Raw genomic sequence first — 27,194 nt, forward strand, 5'->3', positions numbered from 1 at the left:
CATAGCGACCCACTATAGGGTTTCCGAGGAGCACCCGGTGAGTCTGACAACCTCGTGGTTCACACCTGCCTTGCACTTAGCCTACAGTGCCACACCAGGACTCCAAGGCAAGGGAATCTTGAAGATGAGAACTGGGGCTGAAAGTCCAGTGGTGTGACCCTAGTCCCTGCCTATGCGGAGGACGAGTCTTCTCTCAGGGTGCCATTTTTCCTAGCCAACACACTCACACTCTGTGTGGCTGTATCAGATGCTGAGACAACTCCCTGGCATAGGGCTGCCTCCTAAACATATGCTCCCAATGAGCCACTCACTTCCCCTCAACTCCCTCAAACCAGACAACTTGAGGGACAGACGCTCCCATCGCTGGCAAAGATGAGGTGCACCAGAGCCCTGTGTCAGACCTGGGCATGGTGGTCAGAGGTCCTTGAACAAGCGACAGGAAGGGAGGGTGATCAGCTCTCAGTGGGAAAGGGTCAGGGAATCCCAGGGCTACGCACGGAGAGGAGGCTGCAGGGGATGTCCTGTCTTGGAGCACCAGCCCACGGGGTGGATGTCGGGGTGGTCGGCATCAATCCAGAAGTCGTAGGTGTGGCTCCAGCCATCAAAGTGCAGCTGGGGAGGAAGGCCCCTGGAGGTCAGAAATTCCTCGTGGAGCTCGGCTCAGCTGGGAGCTTCTCAGGCTCCAGGAGGCTCGCCCCAGCCCCGGGGCCTGTCAGAAGCATAATCCTGGATTGGAAGAACCAAGGGTTCCCACCCAGAACCATCCCTCTGGACCACCACATTGACTAAAGGTATGAAGTTACTGGCATCTCCTAGCAATCCTTGAGCAAGACAAGGATTCTCAGTCCCATTTTACCCATGAAAAAGTTGAGGCTCAGAACTCAACCAGATGAAGCTAAAGATGCTTGATACTGGGAGCAAGTGTAAATTGCTACAATTTGATGAACCGTACTTTTGCTTATGCCTGCGGTTGCTCAAAATTCCAAGCCAAATGGAAGGATTCGTCACATCAAGGATCAAGCTTGTTTCCTCAGTGCACTGGGTTGACAGGGACAGGCAATTTAGACATCGGCTATCAAACACGGGGTGCTATAAAGGCACGAAGTGGCTGGCTTACAAGCTCTCATGAGTGTGCTTAGTTTCCGAACGAGGGGAAAAATGAAATGAAAAGTTACGGCTCAGGGAGGGAAAGTGATTTGCCTCTGCCCACAAAGGTAGGTCAGAGATGAGGCAAACACAAGAGCTGAGATATTCAGCTGCCAGTTTGAAGAAGCTCTTTGCCCCCAGTGGGCAGCCTCCCAGATGGTTGTCTGCCTCATGCTAGTCTTTCACTGCAGACCAGTTTCCAAGCTTTCTTCCCAGCTGGCTGGTCCACTATCCCTGCCCCAGAGTCCCAGGATCACCTTTATCCGGTGATCCTCCACATCTTCCACACTGGCCACACGAATCAGGGCCGGGTTCCTGCGGTCCACAGCCTCTAGCTTCATGTTGACCAGAAAGCTGTGGGGCGGTCGCTGCAGGGAAAGAGCTGTCTTCAGCCAAAGTCCAGATCAGGCAAGGAGAGGCCTGAGTGTTCTGCCTGCCCACAGCGGGGGAAGGTGAGGAGCCCAGTCTCCTCCTGAGTGTTGCCACGTCTTCCTGAGCTCAAGCCAGAGAGTCAACTCACCACCTTGAAGGCCCAGGTAGGCACAGCAGAAGCCCCGGTTTCTTCCAGATACTTCTCCCAACAGAAACTATCAGGGTCTGGGTAGTCTGGGGAAAGGTTGAGAACAGTGTCTAGCCACTAAGGTGCTACTGTGTTGCTGGCAGAGCTCAGTGGAAGGGCAGAGGTGCCTGGAGTACACTCCCTGCTTCCACCACTACAGCCAGCGCCTTGTACTGAGCTCCTGACGGGGGGCACTCACTAGAAATCAGCAGCACCACCACCCTGAGAGTTCAGGGGGCTACTTGGGAACCCTGGCTCCCATGACCCCTCTGGGCTTGTTGCTCCCACTCCAGCCCTAGCCCTATCTAAGCCTGTGACACTAAGAATCCTGTAGGGAAGGGTTCTCAGCTGTGGAGTCCCAGCTCCCTGGTAGGAGTGGTCATCTAACATTCTTCCCTGAAACCTCAGTGGGGACAGGGTTTGACAGGACTTGCGTAATCCCCCCAAATATTCAGGGTTCTCAACTCCCAGGCAAAGGAGCTGAGGCTCCAGGACGTACCTGTCCCCTCACCCTAACTCTAAAGCCCCAGGTATTGAAGTCTTGGTAGGTGATCGGGGAGAGGGAGGATGGGCCCGGGCCTGGGAAAGGGCATCTGCTCAGACTGGACGGTCACCTTGTGGAGGGGTGAGAGGCTTTCCTTGCTTCTGGCACCAGCCCACCGGATGGATGTAAGGGCTGCTGGGATCACACCTGAAACCCAAGAATACCACACTGTCCCAGGTGAAACTCGGAGGCCCTGGGCCTGCTGTCCTATGACAGCATGGCTTCAAGACTTACCCTCATCCTATGTCTTAGTGAGAGTTAGACTGATGTGACCGGCAAGAGAGCCAGAAAGTATGACACCACCATGACACCTAAGAGGTGCTCCCCAGTCACAGGGCTTTGCTCAGCATACCCTTACTATTTTTAGATGTCAACATTTAATATGAAGCTGTGTTTCTTACAACATAGATCAAGTCTACACGACACTCAACTCTGCCCCCAACTAGCCCACCCCAGCAAGATTAGGAATGTCTGAGGTTCGAAAGCAGCTGCCCCCGCCATCCCCTCCCCCCAGCTCAAATCTGGGCCCTCTCACTACCAGTAGTCGTAAGTATCATCCCAGTTGTCAAAATGCACAAGGAAGCGGCTGTCCACCACGTCGGTCACGCTGGCCACACAGACGAGGGATGGGTTCATGCGGTCGACAGCCTCCAGCTTCATGCCCACCTGGAAGCCCAGGGGTGGGGGACTCTGGGGGCAAGAGGAGGGGCTGCAACTCAGCAGATCAGAGAGGAAGTTTGGGGGCAGTGACTTATGTGATTGGGGGAGGGTCAGAATGGCTGCTAACCCAAAAAATGTTATCAGTGTCACCGAATTCGACACGTAGAAACTGGTGAACTGGTGTAGGTTTTGCTGTGTATATTCTCAACAACAATGACAAATAAAAATGTTTAGATCTATCAGCAAAATTTTTCTTTCAAAAAAGAAAAAGCGGTTGCTGCCAGTTGGTGCCAGGCCACCTAGTGCCAGACTAGAGCTCCCTGGCAAAGAGAAGCCATGCCTGGGAGCCATGAGTGGGGGACAGGATCATCATCCCGAGCCTCTCAGGAACTTAAGTGTGCTCAGTGGAAGCCTTGTGACAGAAGAAAAGTCATTGGCAGAAAGCTAGCCACTCACCCAGCATCTGGCAGGCTGAGCCCAAGTCTCCCCCTACTCACACAAGCCTGGCCAGGCCTGGGCTGAGGCAGTGGGTCAGTAGCAGGTGGTGGGGAAGGAAAGTCAGTGAACTGACTTGCCCAGGACCATGTACTAGTCAGTAGTGCTGTGAGGATTTCAACAGGTTTGGCTCAAAGTCTGTAGTACCTGTCAGAGCAGTGAGTGGGACCCCACTAGCTACCTACAGGTATGACTGGTCTGGGTGGGAAAGCAATGGCCACTGCTCAACAGGATGGTGGAGCCCCAGGTCTCAGAGGACGGTGTCTCTTGATAGTGGCAGATTTCTAACAGGGGAAACCATAAGTGCTGGGAAAAGCTGCCAGAGGTCTTGAACAGAGAAAGACAAGCAGTGAGCTGTTGGGAATGATTGGGAGAGTTTCAGCTTTGGTCAAAAGTTGGTGGGGGGGCGGAGAGGTGGGGGGTGGGGGGTGAAGTTAGGGAAATGATGCTCCCAGGAGAGAGGCTTTGCCAAAGAACGGCAGGACAGACCAAAGCCAGGCAGCCAGGCTATGTGAATGATGACATGTCAGTGCCAGGCTGAGAGTGAGTGGGCCAGTGGTTCTGAGGGGACATGGGAAGGAGAGGATTTCTGTGGAGGGAAGCAGTGTCCCTGGGGTCCTTGCCCCTGCCTTGCTGTTCTCCCATTTAGCATGAGACCATAACAAAGCTGGGTGCGCTGACAGATGAGCTCCTGTCTGACTCGTCCCAGGGGGTGGATGTCACTGTCGCTCAGGGGCACTCACGTGGCTCTGGCTCACAAACAGGTGCTTGGGGGCAGCCTGAGCTCTTGTGCTGCGCAGGTACAGGCTCCAGCTGAACTCCTCCTCCTTGTAACCTAGGCCCCTCAGGGGGGGACAAAAGAGTGTCGTGTAGACAGGGGCAGGGCTGAGGTGAGGGCACCCCATGGAAGCAGCAAAATCAGGCAGGTCTGAGGACCCCACAGCCCCTCTAGAACATGCCCAGCATGCCCCCGTAAGCAGCAGGACATGAACTGATGGACACTCAAAAGGTAAGGCCAAAGCAGAAGCCCTGGGATTTCTGGTCAACCTGGACCTGGGGCAGAGTCCTGGGCAGCAGGGATTAGAAAATGTGAAGCTAGGAGATGGACCAAGGATAGGACCTAAGGACTCACTGCCTGTGACCCAATACAGCTAGGCCTTACCTTTGGGGGGCTGCAGCTTGTGCCCCGTCTTCTCAAACCAGCCAGCAGGGTGAATGTCAGGGGAGTTGGCATTGATCCAGAAGTCGTGGCACTCGGAATAACCATCAAAGTGTAGACGGAGGCGGTAGCCACACACCTGGTCCCATTAGGGGGAATCACAGGAACTCCAATGCCAGCAGACGCCCCACTCCCTCCCCTCACCTCTCCTGGCCCAGCCTGGTGGTCTGAGGGACTTTAGAGCATGCCAGCTCCCCATCTCCACCTTTCTTCACGTCCAAGTTTCACCTATGTTTGCCCCACTCTCCCATCCAACAATGACAGCCCAGCTGTTAAGATCCCTAAGAATTCTGGGTGCAAGACTCTCTAGGACGTTCCCCTGCCCTTTCCAGCCCTGGGCAACACCTCAGGGCTCCTGATCACCTTTCCTCTGTGACCTTCTCCTGCTGCTCCTCACGTGCTCACGGAGCTAATGGCAGTTTCTGGAATATGGTGGCCTATTCCATGCCCCCAGAGCCCACTTTGCTGCTGCTGCCTGGAATGTCTTACTCATTCCCAACTCACCTGTCAAGACTCATAAAGGACACTCTTTGCTGCCCCCTCAGGCAGAACTTACTCTCTGTATCTCCCTGCTACCAACTGTCACACCCCTAAGTCACCGCTGTGCTCATCTGCTCCTAGCATAACTGTGGCTACTAGAAAGCACGGAACTTGTTTGGCTACATCAACACTTCCAGCCTTGGATCTCTCCTCCTCAGGCTCCCCAAGCACTAAGATGTACTCATTCAGGAAAATCACAGCCCTCAACACTTCACCTACGGCTTATAGTTTCGTTTACTTAACCCCCCTACTAGACTGCTTTCCAAGGGCAGGGCAGTGTCTCTCTCATCTGAGTTCAGGTTCTCCATGGCCCCAAACTCTCTGTCATCTATCATATACTGGATGATGTGAAGTTATAACATTCCACAGAGACTACCGTGGTGGTCAGCTCACCTCGGCCACAGTGAGGATGAAGTACATGGACGGGTGTTGAGGGTCAATGCCTTCCAGCTTCATGCCCAGTTTGAAGCCATTCTTGTTCTGCGTAACCGCCTGGTACTGTCAACACACAGATTGAAGAGCACACAGCTTCCATCCACTCTTATCCATGCCAAGTGGGCTTGGGGTAAAGGTGCTGCCTTGAGGCCCCACCCGCCAGGAACTGCCAAGGAGTTAGCTTATTTGGGGATCTGTAATGCAGAGATCCAGTGAAGGGCAGAAGAGCTCCCAGAGCCCCTACAAATGTGGGCTCCCTATTTCCCAAGTAAAGGAGAGATTGGTGTGCAGAGCTGAGCAAAAAGGCACTGGAATTTAAAAGACCTGTGTTCCACCTCTGGGTTTCTTCCCATCCTGGAAGCCCCTTACAGCGTACCCTTGTTTACTCTGGACCCCCTTCCATTCTGCCAGTCCATGAGGGAAGTTGGACATGGAAAATCCCAGAAGACCTGAGTTTGGTGCCGAGTCCCTGGCCTGGGAGACAGGCTCTTCCTCGGTAGAAATTGTCCAACTCACGTCCTGGAAGAGGCTGAGAGGGGCAGTGACGGCCTTCTGTTCCTCTAGGTAGGACTCCCATGACCAGCCTTCCTTCTTCTCACCTGTTGCAGGAGGAAGGAGACAGACACACTGAGCCCTGGGCTACTCCGGATGTATTCCTTTCTCAGTTTCCCCCCAGGCTCTACCTTTACTGCTGAGACAAGTCTTTGACTGTAACTACATGGTGCTCCCTGACCTCACCCAATCACGATGGTGACAGACAAGAGGGTCAAACCTGAAGCTACACCAAACTCCACACCACCCAACTCCTAAGCCACTTCAGCACAAAGACTTTAGATTACACAGCAACTAACCACTGCTGTGGAGCTCTGGGGTGGCACTGTAGGATAAGCAATTGACTGCCAACTACAGGGTCAGAGGTTCAAACCTACCAGCTGCTCCCTGGAAACCCACCAGCTGATGGCACTTAACCATGACCACTGCTGTGGTGGTATATGATAAGCACTGGGCTGCTAACCGCAATGCTGGTGGTTCAAATCTACCAGCCGCTCCTTGGAAACCCCAGACAGGGTTGCTATGACTCAGAACTGACTCGATGAAACTTAACAAAAAGCACTGCTGAGTATGATCTGAGGTTACAGTTTCAGCCATAGGTGCACCCTTGTCCTCTGCCCTTAGACACGAACAGGACAAAGCTAAGTGATGACCCGAACCAGGTGATTCGGTCACAGGACCGCTGTATGGATTAAACTGTGTGTCCCCAAATAGGTGCTGTAAATCCTAACCTCTATGCTTACGGCTGAGTCCTGGTATAACACTGCAGGACAATGCAATGGACCACAAGGTCAATTTGTACCTCTAGGTGGCAGTTCAAACCCACTAGCCGCGCCTCAGAAACCCAACCCAGGGTTGCTATGAATTGGAACCAACTCGATGGCACTTAGCAACATTGTTATGGTTATCTCTGTCCATTTTTTGAGACCAGATTAGCGTAGGATGTGTCTCAAATCCATCTCTTCTGAGATATAAACAATACGTAAACAAGCAGAGATGCCAAACCACATGAAAACTGCCCAGAGCAGAAGCTGAAGAGGCAAGAGCCTTCCTGCAGAGCCAACAGAGGGAGCCTGTACCCTGAATTCAGACTTTTAGCCTCCAAAATGAGAGACTGGAGTCCTGGTGTGACACTGTAGGAAAAACACTCTACCAAAAGGTCGGTTTGAAGCGCAAGGTCAGAGGTTCAAATTCACCAGATGCTCCTCAGAAACCCTATACAGGGTCTGTTAGTCAGAATTGACTCCATGGCACTTAACAACAACAACAAACTGACAGTAAATTCCTGTTTGTGAGAGTCATCCACTGAATATTTCCAGGCCCACACACAGACACACATATGTGTGCTGGGTATGACCACAGAGCAAAGAGATGGACTCCACAGCCCTCCCACACACTTATACTCCTTGCTCACAAACACACGTACTCGAGTGAACACAGCAGGGTCATCAGTGTCTGCAGGCCAGGTCCTGCCTCTACCCCAGTCTCAGGGTCCTGAGGAAGGGGCAGATGAATTCCCCTGCAGGACCTTCACTGCCTTCCACTGAAGGCCACAGACATCCACAGACATCCAACCAATCAATTTTGATGTCTTGGAGGAATGGCTCCAGTTTCTTCTAGAAACTTTGGTGACTCAATTTTGTCATCTGTAAAATTCAGGTCCTGGTGTGGTGTTGTAGGATAAGCACTAGACTGTGAACTGCAAGTTCAAACCCACCAGCCACTCCTCGGAAACCCTATACAGGGTAACTATAAGTGGGAATTGACTTGAGAGCTCTTGACAACAAAGGTGGTTTCACCTACCACACTGAGTTGTGATACGGAGACTGTGGGGCGCTGTGTGTAAAAGATTCTTATGAAATACCAAGTGCTGGAGTCATGGCTGTCTGATTTGAATTCAAGCTCTGCCTTGCTCTGGCTCACTTGGCTACTGTTTTGGATTCTTCAGGCTTGGAACGATGTGTCACATGGGAATAAGTTTTTTCCTTAGTTGAAAGGTAAGTGGCTAGAAGCATATGTCTTGGGGTTTCTGACTTCTCCAGTCATTGAACAGAATGTTGAGATCTCATCTACCTGACGCCACAACACCAAAACAAATGTGTTCTTCATCAACCGAGCCATCAAATCTCAGAGACACACTCATTTACGGTGCATCTCTTCCTCCTAGTCTCTTCCCTGAATGAAATCTGGATTCTCCCTCAAAACATATCACCTATTGTGTTGCTTTCAAAAAACCCCTCCACTTCTACTTACTCTTCATGCAGACTTACAGAGCAGGGGAAAGAAAAGCCTATAGGATGCCAAGCTTAGCATCCTTATGTTGGACCCTGGAATTCCACACCATCTTCCATCATACTTCTTCAAGTCACTGCTATTATGACCGGGCCCTACACCATGACCATTTTCTCCTCCCCAGTCAACATTTTCCCAAGCCCATGAGTTAAGGGCTGACTCTTTGCCAGATGACTCCTTTCAGGTACCCCTGGCTGGTTTGGGCTCTTCAACTCCAAGTCTTCAACACTCCCTACATGGAGCATTCCAACATAGTTGACTTCTAAGTTCTTCATGCCCCAGTATAAACTTCTGATCAATGCCCTTTCCATCTGTTCCCACTGCCCAGCCCTGCCACTCCCCTCCCTGAGACTTTAAAACATCATCATTCTCACAAATCAACAGGCATAACAAGGATACTCTCACAGTTTATCACCAGGTACTGTTCCTTTTACCTTAATCCTGCTTTTACCATTGGGTGGTGCCACCTCTGTGCTACACCTTCTGCCATGAGCTATACAGAGATGCCTCAGAGACTTCATATACATCAATTAATCCTCACACTGCCTTGAAGTGACAGATAAGGCTTACAGTAATTCTTTCCAAAGAGAAAACCGATGAAATGTAACCCACTGGAGAGACCTAACCACGAGACCTTTCTGTTCTGACTGGAAAGCCTCCCCATTCAAGTCCCACGCTCTTCCTGTCTACTGCATCCTTTTCCATGGGGAACAATGGGTTGAGCCTTTAGGCACATCTCTAAGCCCTAGTAAGCCCCAATGCTCTTGTGTACGGCTAGACAACTTGTATCCAGCCATTGGGGAATGATGAGGCTGAGCTCCAGCAATGTGGTTGTGTCTATTATGAAGTAGGGATGTCTTTTTCTACTTGGTCTGCTCAGTTGTTGCTATTGGGCACTGTCCAGTCTGTTCCAACTCACAGCGACCCTCTGCACAACAGAATGAAATGCTGCCCGGTCCTGCGCCACACTCACAATTGTTGTTTGAGCCTGTTGTTGCTGTCACTGTGTCAATCTATCTTGTTGGGGTTCTTTCTCTTTTTCTCTGACCCACCATTTTACCAAGCCTGATGTCCTTCTTCAGGAACTGGTCCCTCCTGACAACATGTCCAAACAATGGGAGACGAAGTCTTGCCATTCTCACTTCTAAGAAGCATTCCGACTGTACTTCCAAGATCCATAATTATGCCCATTCTAAAGAAAGGTGGCCCAATGGAATGTGAAAATCATCAAGCAATGTCAATCGTATCACATACAAGTAAAAATCTTGGAAAATAACTAAAAAAACAGTCTGCCCAGCAGAGACACCTTTTTACAACTTGTACGAGGGGACCGTAACTGTGGTCCTGACCCCTTCTGGACTTCCAGAAATGGTCCTCTGATTATTCCTTAAACCAGATGCTCTTGGCTAGCACTCTCTTTGGGACAATCATGCTATCCAAAAACAAACTGAGACCTTCTCTACCAAGACCCGTTCCCCTTTGGGCATTTGTTGTAATGGTCAATGGCACTACCATCTACCCACCCACCATCTCTCCTCGCAGTCTCACGGGTCAGACACCTGGATGGGTCCGTGATGCCTTTTCCTTACTCTCCAGGATACTAGAGTCACAGAATCCTGCTGATTCCAACCAAGCTACTGCCATCATTTCACACTCACCATCCTTCTTGCTTTGAATCTTGGCCACCAGTCTCTTAACTGATAACTTATCTCTCAGATCAAAATATACTTTCAGGGTATTTCCAACACAAAAACGTGTTAATGTTATTTCTTTGCTTAAATTCCACATTGGCTTCTCATTCCAGACACTTTTCCATAGCATACAAAGTCCTTTGGGAACTAGCTATTCCCTATCGCTCCAGCCTCATCAAGCTTTTTCATGCCCTTGTGCTTCCGTGCCTTTACAAAAGCAGACTGATGTTCTTCAGAGATCCTGCCCCCACCGTATCCCATTCTCCTGAATCTTTGTTATCATCTGCCCACAGACTGAATTGTGTCTTTCTAAAATAGGTGTCAAGGAGCTCTGGTAGCATAGTGGTTATGAATCGGGCTGCGAAACTCAGGGACAGCAATTTGAAACTACCAGCTGTTCCATGGAAAAAGATGAGGCTTTCTGCTCCCATAAAGATTTATAGCCTCAGAAACCCTATACAGGGTTGCTATGAGTCAGTTCTGACTCCACGGCACATAACCACCACCACCACCACCACTACCACCAAGAAAGAGCAAAGAGGGAAGTAAGTTCTTTGAACTTGGATTCCTGCACTGTGAAGCTCCTAGATGCAGAGGAAGATTTGATGCCAAGATATGCGGAGATCTCCAAGGACTGCTGGGCCTACAGAAGCTGAAGGGAGATAAACACCCTTCTCCAGAGCTGACACAGAGAGAATGCCTTCGCCTGGAGTTGGGCTCTGAACCTGGATTTCTAGTTTCCTACACTGTGAGAGGATAAACTTCTGTTTGCTAAAGTCATCCGTTGTAGCCAGCTTTATTTCTGTTACAGCAATGTTAGATAACTAAAGCATCCGCCTTGAAGTTCCAGCCCCCAGGTTTGACACAGAATAGATGCTTAACAAATATTTGTTAAATTCATAAGGGAAAAAATGGATGGAGGTGGAAAGTGTGTCATCCCACCTCCTCCATGAAGCCTTTCCTGACTCTGTGAGGAAGTTTGTCCTGTGATAGTTCCTTGTATCTACAGAGCTCAAAAGCAACATTTATTATCTGATTATATAATAACTACCTATTTGCCTATCCAGAACCAGGCAGTGTTTTGTTCTGTTGTACACAGGGTCGCTATGAGTCGGTACTGACTTGATGGCACCTAACAACAACAACGACTTGCCTATCAAATTTGCAAGTAGACCGTGAACTCCTTAAGGACTGGTATTATGCTTTATCCTTCACTTTTAGCATCTACTGCAGTGCCTGGTATACACATAGGCACATAAGTGTTTGCTAAAAGAAAGAACAATAATGGAAGTACTCCATATCAAAAACTGGGGTGCAGTCAAAGTAGTATTTAGAGGAAAATTGTAGTCTTAAATGAATATATTACAAAAGAAGAAAGCTGAGCTTCCATCTGAGAATTACTGACCTAAGTAAGCATCTTTCTTATGAAGTTAGAAGAAGAAAAGTAAAGTAAACTCAAAAGGACCAGAAGAAAGAAACAAAAATTTAAGACAGCTTAGCAAGGCTGATAAAAGAGAAGGCACGCAAAACAGTAAGAAATAAAAAAGGAGATATCATGACCTATCCTGCAGACATTAAAAAGAGGATATTCTAAATAACTTTACTCCCATTTGATGAATTATTTCCTTTATCCCTTCACATTCAATCTCATAGCTACCCCTCTACACACTAGTGAAATTAATCAAGTCACCAGACCAAAATCCAAAGTTCTTTTCTCATTCCTTAATTCTCTTCATCTCCATGCACCACCAACCATCCATTTTAAGTTAAAATGTTCTTCTTATTAAACTGTCTTAGCTCTCGTTATTGTCCTTTTCTATTTCTTTTACGGATTCTTCTTCCTCTCACCCTAATTCTGCTCCTCAATGGTAGATAACAAAAACCAGTACTGTATTTTCCTCCCCTATTGTCTTTTTTCTGTTCATGTCCTTCAGGAAGCTCTTTTAGCACGGCTTCAGTCATTTCAGTACAGATAATTTGTAAATTAATATCTCTAGTTCAGAACTTTTACTAAAAAGTATACAGGGGGAAAAGACAAAGAAAAGAACAGAATGCCAAGATTTGATAACATGAACCTTAGTCTCTACAACCCTACTAAAAAGTCTACAGGGGTAAAAAACAACGTAAAGAACAGAATGCCAAGATTTGTTAACATGAACCTCAGCCTCCACGACCCTGAGACGAGATCTCAATGGTGTCCAATTGATCTGGAAGGGATCACATTAGATGGTCCTGCATAAGTTAAGAAAGAGCATTTGAACCAATATTAGACACCATATCCTTTCTCTAAGTCTTAAGAGGCTATAAACCAATTATGTGTAGTGAATTGTTTAATATGTCTCTTCTAGCCTTGGTCTTTTCCTGATGGATCTGAGTAACAGAGGGTTAGAGAAGATACTGTCAGGATGACATGATTCAGCAGTAGACGTTAACAGAGTTTATTATAATTGTAAAAACTTGAAACCATCTTAGAAGCAGGAACCATCTTAGAAGCAGGAACAGGGGATTTCTCACTACCATCAAGAAGAAAGAGCCAGGAGTAGAGCATGTCCTTTGGATCCTGAGATTTCTACACAGTGAACCTCCCTGACCCAGGGACAGAAAACTGTAACAATGGAGAGTGGCAGAGGAGTAGCAGCAGAACCAAGAACCAGAGCATGAGACAGAGCAGTGGGTTTCCCAGCAAGTAAAGCGGAGTGACTCTGGGTAGGAGGCTTTCTTGCTGAATAGGGTGCTTCCACACACTTAACTGGTGGGGGGTTAGGGGTGGGTGTTAAATTTGCTGATCCACAGAACTAGAACTGCATGCCTGCAGGCTGAAGCTTATGGTACATTAGTGTGTCCCGTGGGTACTTACCAGCAGCCCTAAAAGAGCTTTGTCACATTGCCAGGGCACAGAGACACCTGCTGTGGGCATGGCTGAGGGAAGGCTGTCCTGACTGGACAGGGTCAGAAATGCTCAGGGCACAGTATTCCGGTCACATGGGAATGTAGAGAAGGCAAAGGAGAAATCTGGAGAGCCAAAGCTGACTATCAATGTTCTCCACTCCATTTTGATTAGCACTAAAGGGGCAGAAAGGAGCTCTGGTAGCATAGTGTTTATGAGTTGGGCTGCTAAGCGCAAGGTCAGCAGTTTGAAACTATCAGCTGTTCAGTGGGAGAAAGATGAGACTTTCTGCTCCCGTAAAGATTCACAGCCTTGGAAACCCTATACAGAACTGGTATGAGTCAGAACCGACTCCACAGCATATAACTACCAACCAAAGGGTCAGAATGGGGGCCCAAATAGGAAGGCCAGAACAGTGGAGGCAGTGGAGACTTGCTCATACCAACAAAGGAGAGCAATGTATGTGGTTCCAGGCTAGGATGCTCAAGTCTGCACATACTGAGCCATGACCTCTTTAGTAGTGGGGCTAACTCACAACTAGACAAAACACACAAACACATACAACCTGAAACACTGTCCCTTTCTCTCATGCACTTACACAGGCTCATCTATATACGCACAACACTCCATTACAACCACAACCCACACTCCAATCCTCACACCATTGGGTATATACACACCTCACACGAATATATACACACAGGCCACCATACCAGGCTGGCTGCTGCTCCACTCCTCACTTTCTGGGGTGCTAGTGGTAGGCTGTCCCTCTGGATCCTTTTCTTCTTCTTGCTTCTCCTGCAGACAACAAACCTAGTCCTAGCTTCCTGCCCTCGGAAGCTGAAGTGAAGCCCTTGGCTGCTCTATGGCCACAAGGTGATCTGCCCCAAATGGCTGGAATTTCCTCTAGGTCATTGGCAGGAGGCAACCTCTTACCACCTGGGCCCAGACTCACAGGAGCACATACAGCCTAGTTACACTGTCTGCCTACAACTCTCCTCAGTCCCAGGTGCGGAATCTGAGGACACAAACACCTGCCCACTAGACTCTTCCTGCTGTCTCCTCCAGCCATTCTGCAGCTAGAGAGACCTGTGCTCCCTAGCTTCTGGGTTGGTTACTGGGTTCCAGACAGGAAGCTTTCCACCTGTCTGCACATGGACCTTGGGTGTCAGTTCATGTGAGTGCACCTCAGCTCTGAGAGGGCACTGACTGCAGAAGTGCCCCCCAAAATCAGGGGAGTGAGTTCTTCCTTTCCCTCAAACCAGGAACAGGATTTCTTTACTCAAGATGGGCCCCCAAATTTGCTGAAGGCATTGCGGTTGTCTTTTCTGGGTTGATGGAGGGGGCAGTGGGAATTGAAGTATATCCTCTGCACCCCCCCTTCCTACCATGCCCTCTGGCTCTGACTCATCCTCTGATGGGCTCTGGTATTCCCTGCATTTCCGCTTCTTCATAGGTTTGAACAATTCAGAAGCGCTGGCGCAGCCCACGGCGTTCTCCACTATGACAGACCTGAAGGAGGGGCAGCTTGAGGGACAGAGCCATCTGCCAGCCCGTCTCCTTATCCCTGAACAGGGCTGGGGCTTTGGGGAACTACAGGGTGGGCAAGTAGGGTGCAGTGCACTCCCCATTACCGCTCCTGGAACAGCTGGGCGCAGCAGTCATTGGAGGAACCGAGATCTGGGCCGGCACCTGGCCGAGGCCCACAGGCTTGGCACTGACAGATGGTGTCATCCTCTACGGGGTCCTGAGAGCTACGTTCTGGAGGGTCTTGGGGGAGGTCCGCTGTGGGGACACAAGACACCCACACTCAGGGCCCGCCTACTTCGCAGCCACGCCCCCTCAGGCCCAACCCCTAGGGCATACCTGCAGTAATACCTCCGGACCTGTCCCTTGTCCAGGCTCCTCAGGCCTCAACCCACCCGAGCGGGGGCCAACCTCAGGACCTGGGGACAAGGTCTCCTACCCGGCTGTAGGGTGCCCGCCTCGCCACCTCCCGCCGAGGCCTCGCCATCTTCGTATTCGGCCACGCCTTCCAGCTCCGGGCTCCGCGGCTGCTCTGCTCTCACCATGGTCAGCGGCGTGTACTCGCTTATCCGGAACTGGAACGCGGAGAATCTGACGACTAAGACTTCTGAACCTGCCCTGGACCCTCCTCTGAGCCCTACTCCAGAGGCCTCACTCCAAGCCACGCTTCCAAAGCCCCGCAGACCTGGCCCACAACGCCTTACTCCCAAGCCACGCCCCCAAGGTGCCTCACCTCCAAGCCACACTTCTAGATCCCGCAAACCAGATGCTAGCGCACCTCACTCCAAGTCATGCCCCTAAAGTACTACAGACCCCATTCCCCAACCAAATCCCCATAGTGCCTCACTCCCAGCGGCCCCACGCCTTTGCTTCTGGGACACCCCCAAAGTCACACCCCCATGCCCTGCGCCTCCCCCAGCCACACCTTTAGGGCCTCAACTGACTGGTCCAAAGCCTCTCACTCTAAATTACGCCCCTAAAACGCCTTCGACTTGACCCCAACAGCCTCTCCATGCCACACACCTCAGAGCCCCTCGGTCCTAGAGTGCCTTATCCCTGAGCCACGCCCCTAGAGCCACGCCCTCAAAGTCCTACTCCCTGTTGTCAGCCAGCTTCCTCGCTCAGCCTCAGGCCTCGCCCCTGGTCCCAAGCCCCGCCCCATAGATGCAGCTCACGGGGCCTAGCCAATACCCGCCAGACACTGACCCGCAGGCCACTCCCGGGAGGCGGGGCCGCCGACTCCGTCCACTCCAGGAGCCGCACCGTACTGGCACCGGAGTTGGTAGCTGGCCCAGCACTTAACTGAGGCAGCACGGTGGCCGTAACGGGTTCGCTGGCGGCCGCCCGCTCCGGGGCACCCACATGGATTGACTCTCGGGGAAAGCAAGACACCTCCAGGGCATTGCTAGGCAGGCCTAGAGTGGCCGAGTTAGCTGCAAACAGACACACGAACAGGCAGGCAGGTAAGCCTAGTGGCCTTGCCTCAATCCCACCATGCATATCTGGGCAGGGGAAAGAGCCATCCCATCCCAAGGATCCACACCTGCTTAAGCTCCTCCTCCTCCCTAGAACCCTGGCTTGGCCCACCTGGGATAATGAAGGCAGTAGCGGGCAGGTGAGGGCCGGAACCCGGGTTGTCTCTGGCCACCAGGTGGACGCTGACCTCCCCTGTGGAGGGCCCCTTCAGTGTCCTCAGCATCTCCATTTCAGCATGTCCCTCCATCCTGAGAGGCCTACAAACCAAACATAGCCCCCGCCTCCCCGGGAGGTCAGAAAGAGAAGGGAACTTCTTTGAGAGGGAGCTGGCCACTACCAGGCCAGCAATCTGCAAAGAATGACCTCAGCCTAGAATGGGTGGGGGGTAGAGTGTCTCAGGCGACTAGCATCAGGTCTGGCTCCTGGCTCCACCAAGGTTACTGAGAGTTCTCCAGCCAAGTTCTCCCCACCCTCCTCTGTACTGTGGATGCAATGGTATATATGACCGTGCTTTGTAAGCTGGGCTCAGAATGGCTCTGGACAACGTTCTATCTAGCCAGCAGTCCTCATACACAGCCCAGGTCAAGTTCAAACTCACCTCCTTCTAGACCCCACCCCTACCAGAACCATTTTCTTCTCCTTCTGGGGATACAGAGCCTTTCAGGTTTCAGGGTTCTCCCCCACCCACACAGATTTCATATTCCTAGGAGGTGGGATTTTTTTCTGGTCATGTTCTGTGCCCTTTGCCCACTAGTCTCTCCAACACCAAGAGGGCACTCAAACATCTGTTGAACAAACTCAAGTAGTGTATTAGAACCCAGGCAATACGTGCTTTAGAAAAGCATGGAGAGTTGTTGTCAAGTGCCACTGAGTTGGTTCCGACACATAGCGACCCCGTGTAGGGTTTCCAAGGAGCGGCTGGTGAGCTTGAACTGCCGACCTTGTGGTCCAAACCAACTTTGCGGTCCAGCACATTAACCCACAGTGCCACAAGTAGAAGCATTTAATAAAGAGTTGGCTGAACAGGTAAATACGAATATACAGAAAAAATGGCCTAATGACATAACACAAATATTTAATATATACCATTTACTCAACTCCTAAAATGTGTCAGCCACTATGCTATTATATTAAAGAATTATAATGTATATATTTATAATTTATATATAATTTATATAAATATAATTATATTATAGAAATATAATTTTCTGTGATGATGGAAATATCCTATGCCTATGCTGTGCAATATAGTAGCCACTAGGAGTCCTGGTGTGGTGCTGTGGGTTAATGCGCCAGACTGCAAAGCTGTTTGAACTGGAAGGTCAGAGGTTCAAGTTCACCAGCTGTTCCTTGCAAATCCTATACAGGGTCGCTATGGGTCGGAATCGACTCAACAACACTTCACAACAACAACAAGCCACATAGGGCTACCGAGAACTTAAAATGTGGCTTGTAAGACTGAAGAAACGGAATTGAAACTTTTATTTAATTTTAATTACGTTTAAATAGCCTCAATGGCCAGTGGCTACCATATCAGACAACACAGCTTTGTTGTCATTGCTGTTAAGTGCCATCAAATCTGTTCCAACTCATAGCGACCCTATATAGGGTTTCCAAGGAGCCTACTGTCCTTGAGGCTAACAGTACAGTGCTTATCCTACAACACCACATCAGGACTCCTTTAGGCATATTATAATTTGCCTATTGGCTCTACCTCCAAAGCACATCTTTGGCCTCTTCTCTCCCTCTCCACTGCCACCATGCTAGTTCCAACCACTATCAGCTCTTTCTGGACCTCTGATGTTGCCTCTTAATCCATCTCTCTCTTCCACCCACCTGCACTCTATTCTCTAGTCACAGAGAGCTTCAAAACATAAACCGGATCATTCAATTTCCTATGTGATCCATTTTAAAATTCTTCAATGGCTATGCCATTAGGATGAAATAAAATGCTTCACCCTACAGAGTCTGACCTGCCTTCCTCTCTGACCTCACCTTCCACGGACTCTGGGTTCCTTCTATTGCTTGACCAACAATTCCACCTTACAGCTTCTGCCCTTGCTACTCCCTCTGCCTGGAATGCTCTTCCCCAAACTCTCTGTTTGGCTGGATCTTTCCCATCATCTAGGCCTCAGAGAGGTCGTTCTTGACTATCAATTTGAAGCAGAACATTCCCCCACCCCCCACTACACTTCACCACTCTCTGTCTCATTACTGGGTTTATTTCCTTCACACCCTGTACCATATAATGATCTTCATAAAATGTGCCATATGTTGTTGTTGTTAAGTGCCCTTGAGTTGGTTGACTCAGAAACCCTGTACAAGGTTTTCGTGGCTTAAAATCTTTGCGGGAATCCAGAGAAGCAGTGACACCAGAGATGGAGGCAGAGATGAGGACATGGAGAGAGGGAGCAGCTGAGGATTACAGATTCATGGGAAGAGAGGGGCTGAGTAATGGTGGACACACTCTTGCAGTATGTGTCCTTTGGTTTAAATTATGATATATGTCGAAGTGTGACTGTGTACATCTCCCCATCCCACCCCCCCAAAAAAGAAAGACAGAGGGAATGGAAGTAAATATTGTTGAATGGTGATGCACAGAGGAGACTGTAATCATTGCAATGAAACGTCAGTGTAAAGCTGATGTTCTCCCATGTAAACTATCACTCAGTTCACAATAAAAAATTAATTAATTAAAAAAATTAGTACCAATGCAAAAAAAAATTTTTTTTTAATCTTTGCGGGAACAGAAAGCCTTACCTTTCTTCCTTGCAGTGGCTGGTGGGCTCAAACAATCAACCTTGTGGTTCCCAGTCCAGTGTTTATCCTATAGATCCTTCATTTATCTGTTCCTGTGTTTGTAAGTCATCGCCACATGACAGAAATGGACATCGCTCTGTCCGTTTCACTGCTATATCCCAGTACCTAGACTGGAGTTCTCATGTGGCGTTGTAGGATAAGCACTGAACTGCTAATCAGAAGGTCAGCAGTTCAAACCCAATGCTCCTCCGAAATCTTATACACGGTCACTATGAATTGGAACTGACTCAATGGCAATTAACAACAGCAACAACAGAAGAGTATCTGGCACACAATAGGTGTTAAATGAATATTTGTGTTGGATTTTAGTAATTTAAACTTTCAAAACGATGCCAAATGACCCACTTCCTTAAAAAACACCAAAAAACAAAAAACAAACAAACAAAAAAAACCCCACCTGTGGTACCTTCCCTCCATTAATAAAAAGCACTCTATGAGTGAGTGATAGGTGGCTACAGCGCTAGCTATACTTGACAATGACTTCTGCCATACAGATTAAAGAGCATGGTCGAGGTTTACGGCAGACATGACTTTGAACCCCCACTGAATACCTATGAGAGCAGGTAGTTTACCCTCTCTGAGCTTCAGCTTCCTTATATATAATATGGAGGTGGTAGTAGAGTCGCTTCAAAGAGCTGGAGAATAATTGGAGGATACATGTAAAATCTTGACACCAGCAGGTCCTCATCAAATACTAGTCCACTCCCTTTTTAACAGAACTTCCAGGGAGCTTAGTAGCTTCTGGAAAAATATGTAAGCTGCTTGCTTGAAAAATTGGCTTGCTGTCTCCCTCTTGTGCTCTTGTAACTCTGTCGCCTTGTTTCTTCCCCTCTGTGTTCTTGTGGTATTCACTTATTGCTACATGCTACCACAATCTAACCATGCATTGACTCTGTAGGTCTGTGGCCAAAGCACCTACCATGCAAAAAGCTTCATCCAGAGATTGTACTCAACAGTCACTGAATGAATAAGGCAGGTGAGAGCAAAGCATGGTAAATAATGAGAAGACACAACAAGCATGGAAAGCCTTAATCCCTAAGTGGCACAGTCATGCTTGTCTTTAGGGCAAGAATGCGATTTTTTCCTTCTATTCTGAACCTGGGGTTATAAGTGGAAGGCAAGGTACTGGAAGAGGGTTGGCACCCTCCCTCAACCAAGAGAGCTGTTCTCCCTCATGCCCTCTTCTGGAATCAACCATCCAACGATTAGTTGATTTGGGGTACAAAGGCCTGCTCCCTTGCCTCAACTTGGGACATCTGAAGGGCCATCAAGAAGCCCTGGTTGTGCAGTGGTTAAGTGCTCTGCTGCTAACTGAAAGGTTAGCAATTGGAAACCACCAGCTACTCCAGAAGAGGATATGGCAGTCTGTTTCAGTAAAGGTTTACACAGCCTAAGAAATCCTATGGAACAGTTCAACTCAATTCTATAGGGTTACTATCAGTCAAAATCCATTAAATGGCAACAGTCTTGATTTTTGGGAAGAGGCACCATTCCAGTTCCAGACGCCTCTTGGGACAGCCTGAGGTTGATGTAACTCATCAGTTCAAAATCTTCCTCTGCCTAGCTTCAGTCTCCTACTGGTGACATTCCCGAGAGTACTTTTCAATAAACCTCCTAAAGTCACCAGCCAACCAAACCTAAAAGCACTGTATCCTCATCACTGTTTCTGGCACACAGTAGGTGCTCAATAAATATTTCTGGAATGAATATGTCCATGTTTATTGTGGTCAGCCAGGGACCCCTCTCTCCCCATCTAGCGACCTATAAAGCCTTGTACACAGTTGATGCTTAATAAATGCCTCTGCTTTAGGTGTTGGGTGGGGAGTCACTGCCCCAGACAGACCTGGCACCCCAACACACACGGAGTCGCAGCAAGCCTGAGCGCCACAAACTTGGGGCCTCGGTCCAGACCCCCTCCCCCACCCCCGCGGCGGCAGGTACGCGGGAGCGAATGCTGCGGCCTAGTGCACTGGGTTCGAGGATCCAGATCCGCCTCACCTTCGGAGTCCTTCTGGGACTGGTGTAGACCCTGGCGGGCTGGCGGGGCTGCCACTGATCCGTCAGCTCCGCAAAGCGGTTACTTTTTAAAATGCCAAAATGGCGGAATTTTTTTTATAATTCTTTCCCTTTGGAAGGGGGAGAGGGGGAATCTCAATTTTGTTATAAAAATAAAAAATTAATAATAGAAAAGTTTGCCAAATGATCCAATTCCAAGAAAACCAAAATCCCGCCCTCGATACTCTCCTCTCCATTGACGAAAAAACTCGCAATTGACTGCATTTCAACAACAGGAAAAAAAAAACAAACAAACCCACTCCCCCCTGCAAAAAGAAGCCTCCTCCCTCCCCACCCCTCTTGAACGCCGCCAGCAGCAGCTCCGCCAAATCCCATCGCCCGGAGCCCGGCATCCACCCGGCTCCCTCCGCACTCCGCCCAGAACCCATCCACTCCAGTTGTCTCGAATATCTTACCTGCCAGAGGCGCTCGGAAGGAGGGAGGCAACGAGACCTATGGACCGAAGCACTCGCCCGCGGAATCCTTACCTGCAAGGCCAGCCGGTAGCCGCCCGGCGCTGAGCGGTGGTCCGAGCCCAGCGCGGCGCGCGCCTGCGCGCACAGGGGGGCGGGCCCGGCCCCCTGCAAGACGCACTCACGCGAAGCGGGCGCACGGAGAAGATTTGGGGGTCGCAGGCCCGAGGGTCCTTGGGCGCCTGCATCCCCCTCCACGGCCATGTGGGCCTAAAGCCCTATTTCCCCTGGGGCCAATTTGCTTCTCGGAAGAGGCGGATTGAGATTCTTCTGCGCTCTACCTCCTGCATCACAGCCAGAAGCGTAGTGGGGCGCGGGAACCACCAAGGCTGGAGAGAGAGACCCATAGGACCCTAGCTCCCTCCACCACACCGCCCCCCTCCGAGTTGAGTGGTGGGTGATTACAATCGGAGCTTGCACACACCTCCACCCCACCCCCACGTCTGTGTCCCCCACCGCACCTGACCCCACCTGGAGAAGGGAAACCAAGAAGGGTTAGAAACCTGCCTCAGAAAAGCTGAAGAGCACGTGTGATCAGACGAAAACAGACCAGCGCAGCATAGGTTCTGGTCCGGGCCCTGCTTGGCATTAGTCTCCCCTGGGTTCCGGTGTCTGCCAGCGGTAATATGACGTGGACTCATCGTTTTATTCTCATGGTTCTCCATTTCTCTATTTGTAAACAGAAGATGACTGACGTGTATTTAGTAATGGCTTCTGTTGTGGTGTTGCCTTGAATGGTGGTCCTGGTGTTTCACTTTCCTCAACTAATCTCGTGGCCTTCACATGACCTGACTACCCAAATCTTCTAGTTACTGGTCCTCCTATGCAAAATACTCTTTATTAAACACATCACACCTTGTACCTTCACATGGGTTTGTGTAATTCAAGACGATGGGAGCCTGCATATAGCAAGAAGGAAGGAAACACATTGGTTTTGTGGGTGTGGCACTGTAGCATCAGCAGTGGACTGTGAACCACAAGATTGGCAATCCAAACCCACCAGCTGCTCCTGGAAACCCTATGCAGAGTCACTATGAGTAGAAACCAACTCGAAGGTACTTAACAACAACAAACCAACTCCACAGAAGTCGGTGAGGCGCTGAGGAATCAGCACTGAACCACAAGGTCATTTGAATCACAACGTTGAATTACAACGTTTGAATCACAACGTCGGTGGTTCAAACTCACCAGCCGCTCCTCAGAAACCCTATACAAGGTCTCTAAGAGTTGGAACTGACTCCATGGCACTTAACAACAACAACCGACTCCACAAGGAGCTCTGGTAGTGTAGTGGGTTAGAGTCAGGCAGCTAACTGAAAGGTCAGCAGTTTGAAACTACCAGTCTCTCCATGGGAGAAAGATGAGACTGTAAATCTTTGCTCCAATAAAGATTTACAGCCTCGGAAACCCTAGACAGGTTCGTGATGCATTGGAAATGACTCCATGGCACTTAAAAACAGGAAATAAGTATCTATGGGGTCCTGGTGTCACAGAGGTTAAGCACCAGCCACTCCCAATCCCCCTACCACCTTGGGAATTCTCTGGATCAGTTCTGCTCTGTCCTACAAGATTGCTTTGAGTCAAACTGACTCAAGGGCAGGCGGTGACCCAGTGGGTTTAGTTTGAGTGGGTTAGTCTACAGCTCATGGTCACAGGCCATCCTGCCTCCTAGTCACATGAGGAAAGGGTACCTAAGTCATTGAGGCCAAGTAAATCGGGATGCGAACCACAAGGTCAACAGTTCGAAACTATCAGCTGTTCCGCGGGAGAAAGATGAGACTTTCTGCTCCCGTAAAGATTTACAGCCTCAGAAAACCTGTACAGGGTCACTATGAGTCGGAACCGACTCCAAGGCACATAACCACCAACCATCACCCCAAAATTTCTGTGATCCTCAGGATTATGCAGAATGTAAGTATTCTTGTTGCCACGCCAACACATTACATGTGTTCTGCCTTGCTGCAATGTCGATTTTTAATCACGTCTCATATTATTGAGAACAGGATTGCATCAGTTGAGGATCCTGGTTGCCATAACGATGGAAGCCTCTTTATACACACCAATACACATAACCATCGGTTCACTTTTCTTTCATCTCTACCCAGACTTTGGTTTATTTAAGGTATTTACAAGATTAAGGAAAAGTGTTGAATTTACACAAATGCTTGACTTCCCATTTACAAATGTATCTTTTAGATAGTGATTACAACAGGCAAGTGGACTGGAGCTACAGGGACCCAAGAATAAACACCTGGTATTGTTTTCAGTTACTAGCAATACTTTGGTGATCTTCACACCTGCCTCGCTTGCTTTTTTTCTGAAGATCTTCAAGGATGGTGAGCCTCTCCCAAGTTGATGCAATTTTGAGAAGGTTCTGCCTCATACATAGCCAGGATTTTCCCTGCCGGTCATAGTCTACCCTTAGGAACAAGCAAGCAAGTCCCCCTTTTCCTCCCAGTATCTTCTCTAAGGTAACCTATCCAAGAGTAGATCCTAAAATTCTTGACATGTTGCATAGATACAGTGAGGAAACTGTGAGCAACCACATCTTCCTGTTCTTACAGGAGACTTCAGTTCATGTCAGGGCTGCCCATGGGTTTTAGGAAAACTGTCAGGACGCACCCTTGATGTAAATGTAAAAATGCATCTGGTTCCAGCAACATGTTAGACTGTGCTAGCAGGGAACCCTTTCTAGCATCAAAAACCAAACCCACAGCCATGAAGTCAATTCCAACTCACAACGACCCTGCAGGGCAGAGAAGGGCTGCTCCTTAAGGTTTCTGAGACTGTAAATCTTTACAGGTGTAGACAGCTTCCGCTTTCTCCCAAAGAGTAGCTGATGGATTTGAACTGCTGACCTTGCAGTTAGCAGCCCGATACTTACTTAACCCACAGCACCACCCAGAGTTCCTTTCTAGCACAGACATCTAAAAATCCTGCATAATATATTATAAGTATTATAAAGAAGAAAACTCAATGAAGAATTTGTAAGAAGAACTCTTTAGGAGCCAGAAACAAAGAGGAAAGTAAAACAGAACAACAAAGGGTGGCCTGCGTCTGTCTTGTCCCAGAGGTGGGCAGGCTACTAGGGACTTGAATTTTACTAGGACACATGACAGGAGATGGGATCCAATGTGACACTACAGTTGGAACTAAAACCCCTGTATAAAGACTGACTACCCCACTTCCCAATGGACTGTTGTTGTCGTTAAGTGTCATCAAGTTGGTTCTGACTCATAGGGTTTCCCAGGAGTGACTGGTGAGTTTGAACTACTGACCTTGTGGTCGAGTGTTTATCCTACAGTGCAACACCAGGACTCCAATGAACTATACACTCAGTGAAAAAAATTCTGGAGAAGTTTAATATACTAGTCCAGAGAAACAGGATGGAAACTCATCTCTGCTAGGCAGTTCAGTGTCTAGGGGTGGGGGTGGGGGTGTCAAGTCAAATATGAAAAATCAAAACTCTAAACCTACACAAAGAATGGGAATGTCAGAACACTTAATTATGCTCATGCGGAACATGTACATAGACGTTCAAAGAGAACAAGGGGATACTGAGTGGTTTAAACATCAGCAAAGGTGTATGTCACAATTGTATCCTTTCACCATACATATCCAGTCTGTACGCTGAGTAAAGAATCTGAGAAGCTGGATTCTATGAAGAAGAACATGGTTTCAGGATTGGAGGAAGACTCATTAGCAACCTGCAACTTGCGGACTATACAACCTTACTTGCTGGAAGCAAAGAGGACTTGAAATACTTACTGATGAAGATCAAAGAACACAGCCTTCAGTATGGATTGCACCTCAATGAAAAACAAAAATCCTCAAAACTGGACCAGTAAATAATATCATGATAAATGAAGAAAAGATTGAAGTAGCCAAAGATTTCATTTACTTGGATCCACAATAAACACTCATGAAAGCAGCAGTCAAGAAATCAAAAGACCATTAGACGAATCTGCTGCAAAAGACCTTTTTTAAAGTGTTAGAGAGCAAAGAGATCAATTTGCTAAGTGTGCTTGGCCGAAACCATGGTATTTTCAATAGCCTCATATGCATGTACAAGCTGGACAATAAATAAGAAAGAGCAGAGAAGAATTGGTGCATTTGAACTATGGTATTGGGGAAGAATATTGAAATACCATGGACTGCCAGAAGAATGCATAAATCTGCTTTAGAAGAAGCACAACTGGATTGCTCCTAAAAAGCAGCGATGATGAGACTTCCTCTCTTGTATGTTGGACATGCTATCAGGAAGGAACCGTCCCTGGAGAAGGACATCATATTTGGTAAAGTAGAGGGTCAGTGAAAAAGAGGAAGACTCCAATGAGATGGAGTAACACAGTGACAGCAATAATGAGTACGGGGCAGGGTCAGGCAGTATTTCATTCTGTTATGCATAGAGTCGCTATGAGTCAGAACCAACTAGACAGCACCTAACAATAACAGACCTACACTGTGGGTGGGTTAGGAATCTAAATGTGTACCGTACTCCTGGGGTAGGTATCTTCAAGCTAGGAAAGCAATACAAAAATTGGTCCTGAACAAGTCACACTCTGTTCATAAATAAATGCAAAAGTGCTCTAAAGAGACATTGCCACAATTCAGGGCAAATGGGAGGCTCACAACAGAAAACTGTAAAATAGTCGAGAAAACAATCTGCTATATTCAACAGTGAGCAGTCCTAACAAACAGAAAGCTTAGCACCCACAATGACTTAAGATAATGGTACAATTTGAAAGTAAAAAGTAAATATCCAGGTGTCCCTACTGATACAAATAAATGACTGAATAAATAAATAAGTGGGAGAGAAGCGACAAATCTCCTAGGCAGAATTCCCAATGATCTATGCAGATGGATGGAGTCCTGGTGTGGCCCTGTGGGTTATTACAAGATCGGTTTGAAACACAAGGTCAGCGGTTCAAGCTCACCAGCCACTCCTTGGAAACCCTATACAGGGTCGCTGTGAGTTGGAATTGACTCGATGGCACTTAATAACAACATGTAGATGGATACTCTGTCCTAAGGGAAGAGCTGCAAATTGTGACTTTTCCCAAAGAGTTCACAATAGAGGGAAGGAGAAGTAACTTTACAGTGAAGAAACATAAGTAGATGTTCAGCGCTAACATCAGCAGCCATCAGCCACGTTGACATAATGTAATGAAACGACACTTTACTTCTATGATTTTCTTTCCTAAATACAAAATGATACCAGGCTACTCTAAAATCACTAATTTTTACCATTTTGAATATTCCAGTTCTCAAGGCTCATACTTGAGTGATTAAAAAAATAACCTAAACACACACACACACAAAAACAACACCACCCAAGCCTCTGAGTCAATTCCAACTCATACCGACCCTATAGGACAGGGTAGACCTGCTCCTTAGAGTTTCTGAGACTGCTAGTCCAACTCAGTGACCCAACGTAGATTGCCGAGACTGTAAGTCTTTATAGGAGCTGACAGCTTCATCTTTTTTCCGGAGAGTGGCTGGTAGGTTTGAACCTTGCAGTCGGCAGCCCAGCCAGGAAACAAGCAGTTCCTTCTTCCCTGCCTTCCTTCTTTCCCATCTTCTCCTTCCTTTCCTTATCCTCTCCACACTCTCTCTCCCTTCCACCTTCCCTCTCTCCCTTGTAAACTGGTACTCTTGAGTCGATTCTGACTCATGTTGTTGTCAAGTGCCTATGAGTTGGTTCCGACTCACAGTGACCCTGTGTACGGTTTCCAAGGCTATAAATCTTTACAGTTGTGAGGGTGGCATGGAACCAGGCACTGTTTCTTTCCGTTGTGCATAGGATTGCTATGAGTTGAAACT

General features: G+C 48.5%; 1 protein-coding gene across 1 annotated transcript in view; it reads right to left on the reverse strand.

The window, feature by feature from the left end:
- Positions 1-21,575, reverse strand: part of L3MBTL1 (l(3)mbt-like 1 (Drosophila)) — a 35,540-nt gene extending 13,965 nt beyond the window's left edge. Inside the window, exons 1-17 of the mRNA XM_006839352.1 lie at positions 21,387-21,575; positions 21,194-21,314; positions 16,135-16,215; positions 15,754-15,980; positions 14,987-15,122; positions 14,655-14,805; positions 14,409-14,532; positions 13,729-13,818; positions 6,115-6,225; positions 5,557-5,661; positions 4,567-4,702; positions 4,148-4,239; positions 2,788-2,939; positions 2,320-2,396; positions 1,667-1,752; positions 1,404-1,514; positions 498-612 (exon numbers count right to left, since the gene is read on the reverse strand). Of these exons, the coding sequence (XP_006839415.1) occupies positions 498-612; positions 1,404-1,514; positions 1,667-1,752; positions 2,320-2,396; positions 2,788-2,939; positions 4,148-4,239; positions 4,567-4,702; positions 5,557-5,661; positions 6,115-6,225; positions 13,729-13,818; positions 14,409-14,532; positions 14,655-14,805; positions 14,987-15,122; positions 15,754-15,980; positions 16,135-16,215; positions 21,194-21,314; positions 21,387-21,575 (2,104 nt within the window). The remainder of the gene's footprint in view (positions 1-497; positions 613-1,403; positions 1,515-1,666; positions 1,753-2,319; positions 2,397-2,787; positions 2,940-4,147; positions 4,240-4,566; positions 4,703-5,556; positions 5,662-6,114; positions 6,226-13,728; positions 13,819-14,408; positions 14,533-14,654; positions 14,806-14,986; positions 15,123-15,753; positions 15,981-16,134; positions 16,216-21,193; positions 21,315-21,386) is intronic.
- Between the last annotated feature and the right edge of the window lie 5,619 nt (positions 21,576-27,194).

The sequence above is a fragment of the Chrysochloris asiatica genome, unplaced genomic scaffold, assembly GCF_000296735.1.
Source record: "Chrysochloris asiatica unplaced genomic scaffold, ChrAsi1.0 scaffold00023, whole genome shotgun sequence".
NCBI lineage: Eukaryota > Metazoa > Chordata > Mammalia > Afrosoricida > Chrysochloridae > Chrysochloris > Chrysochloris asiatica.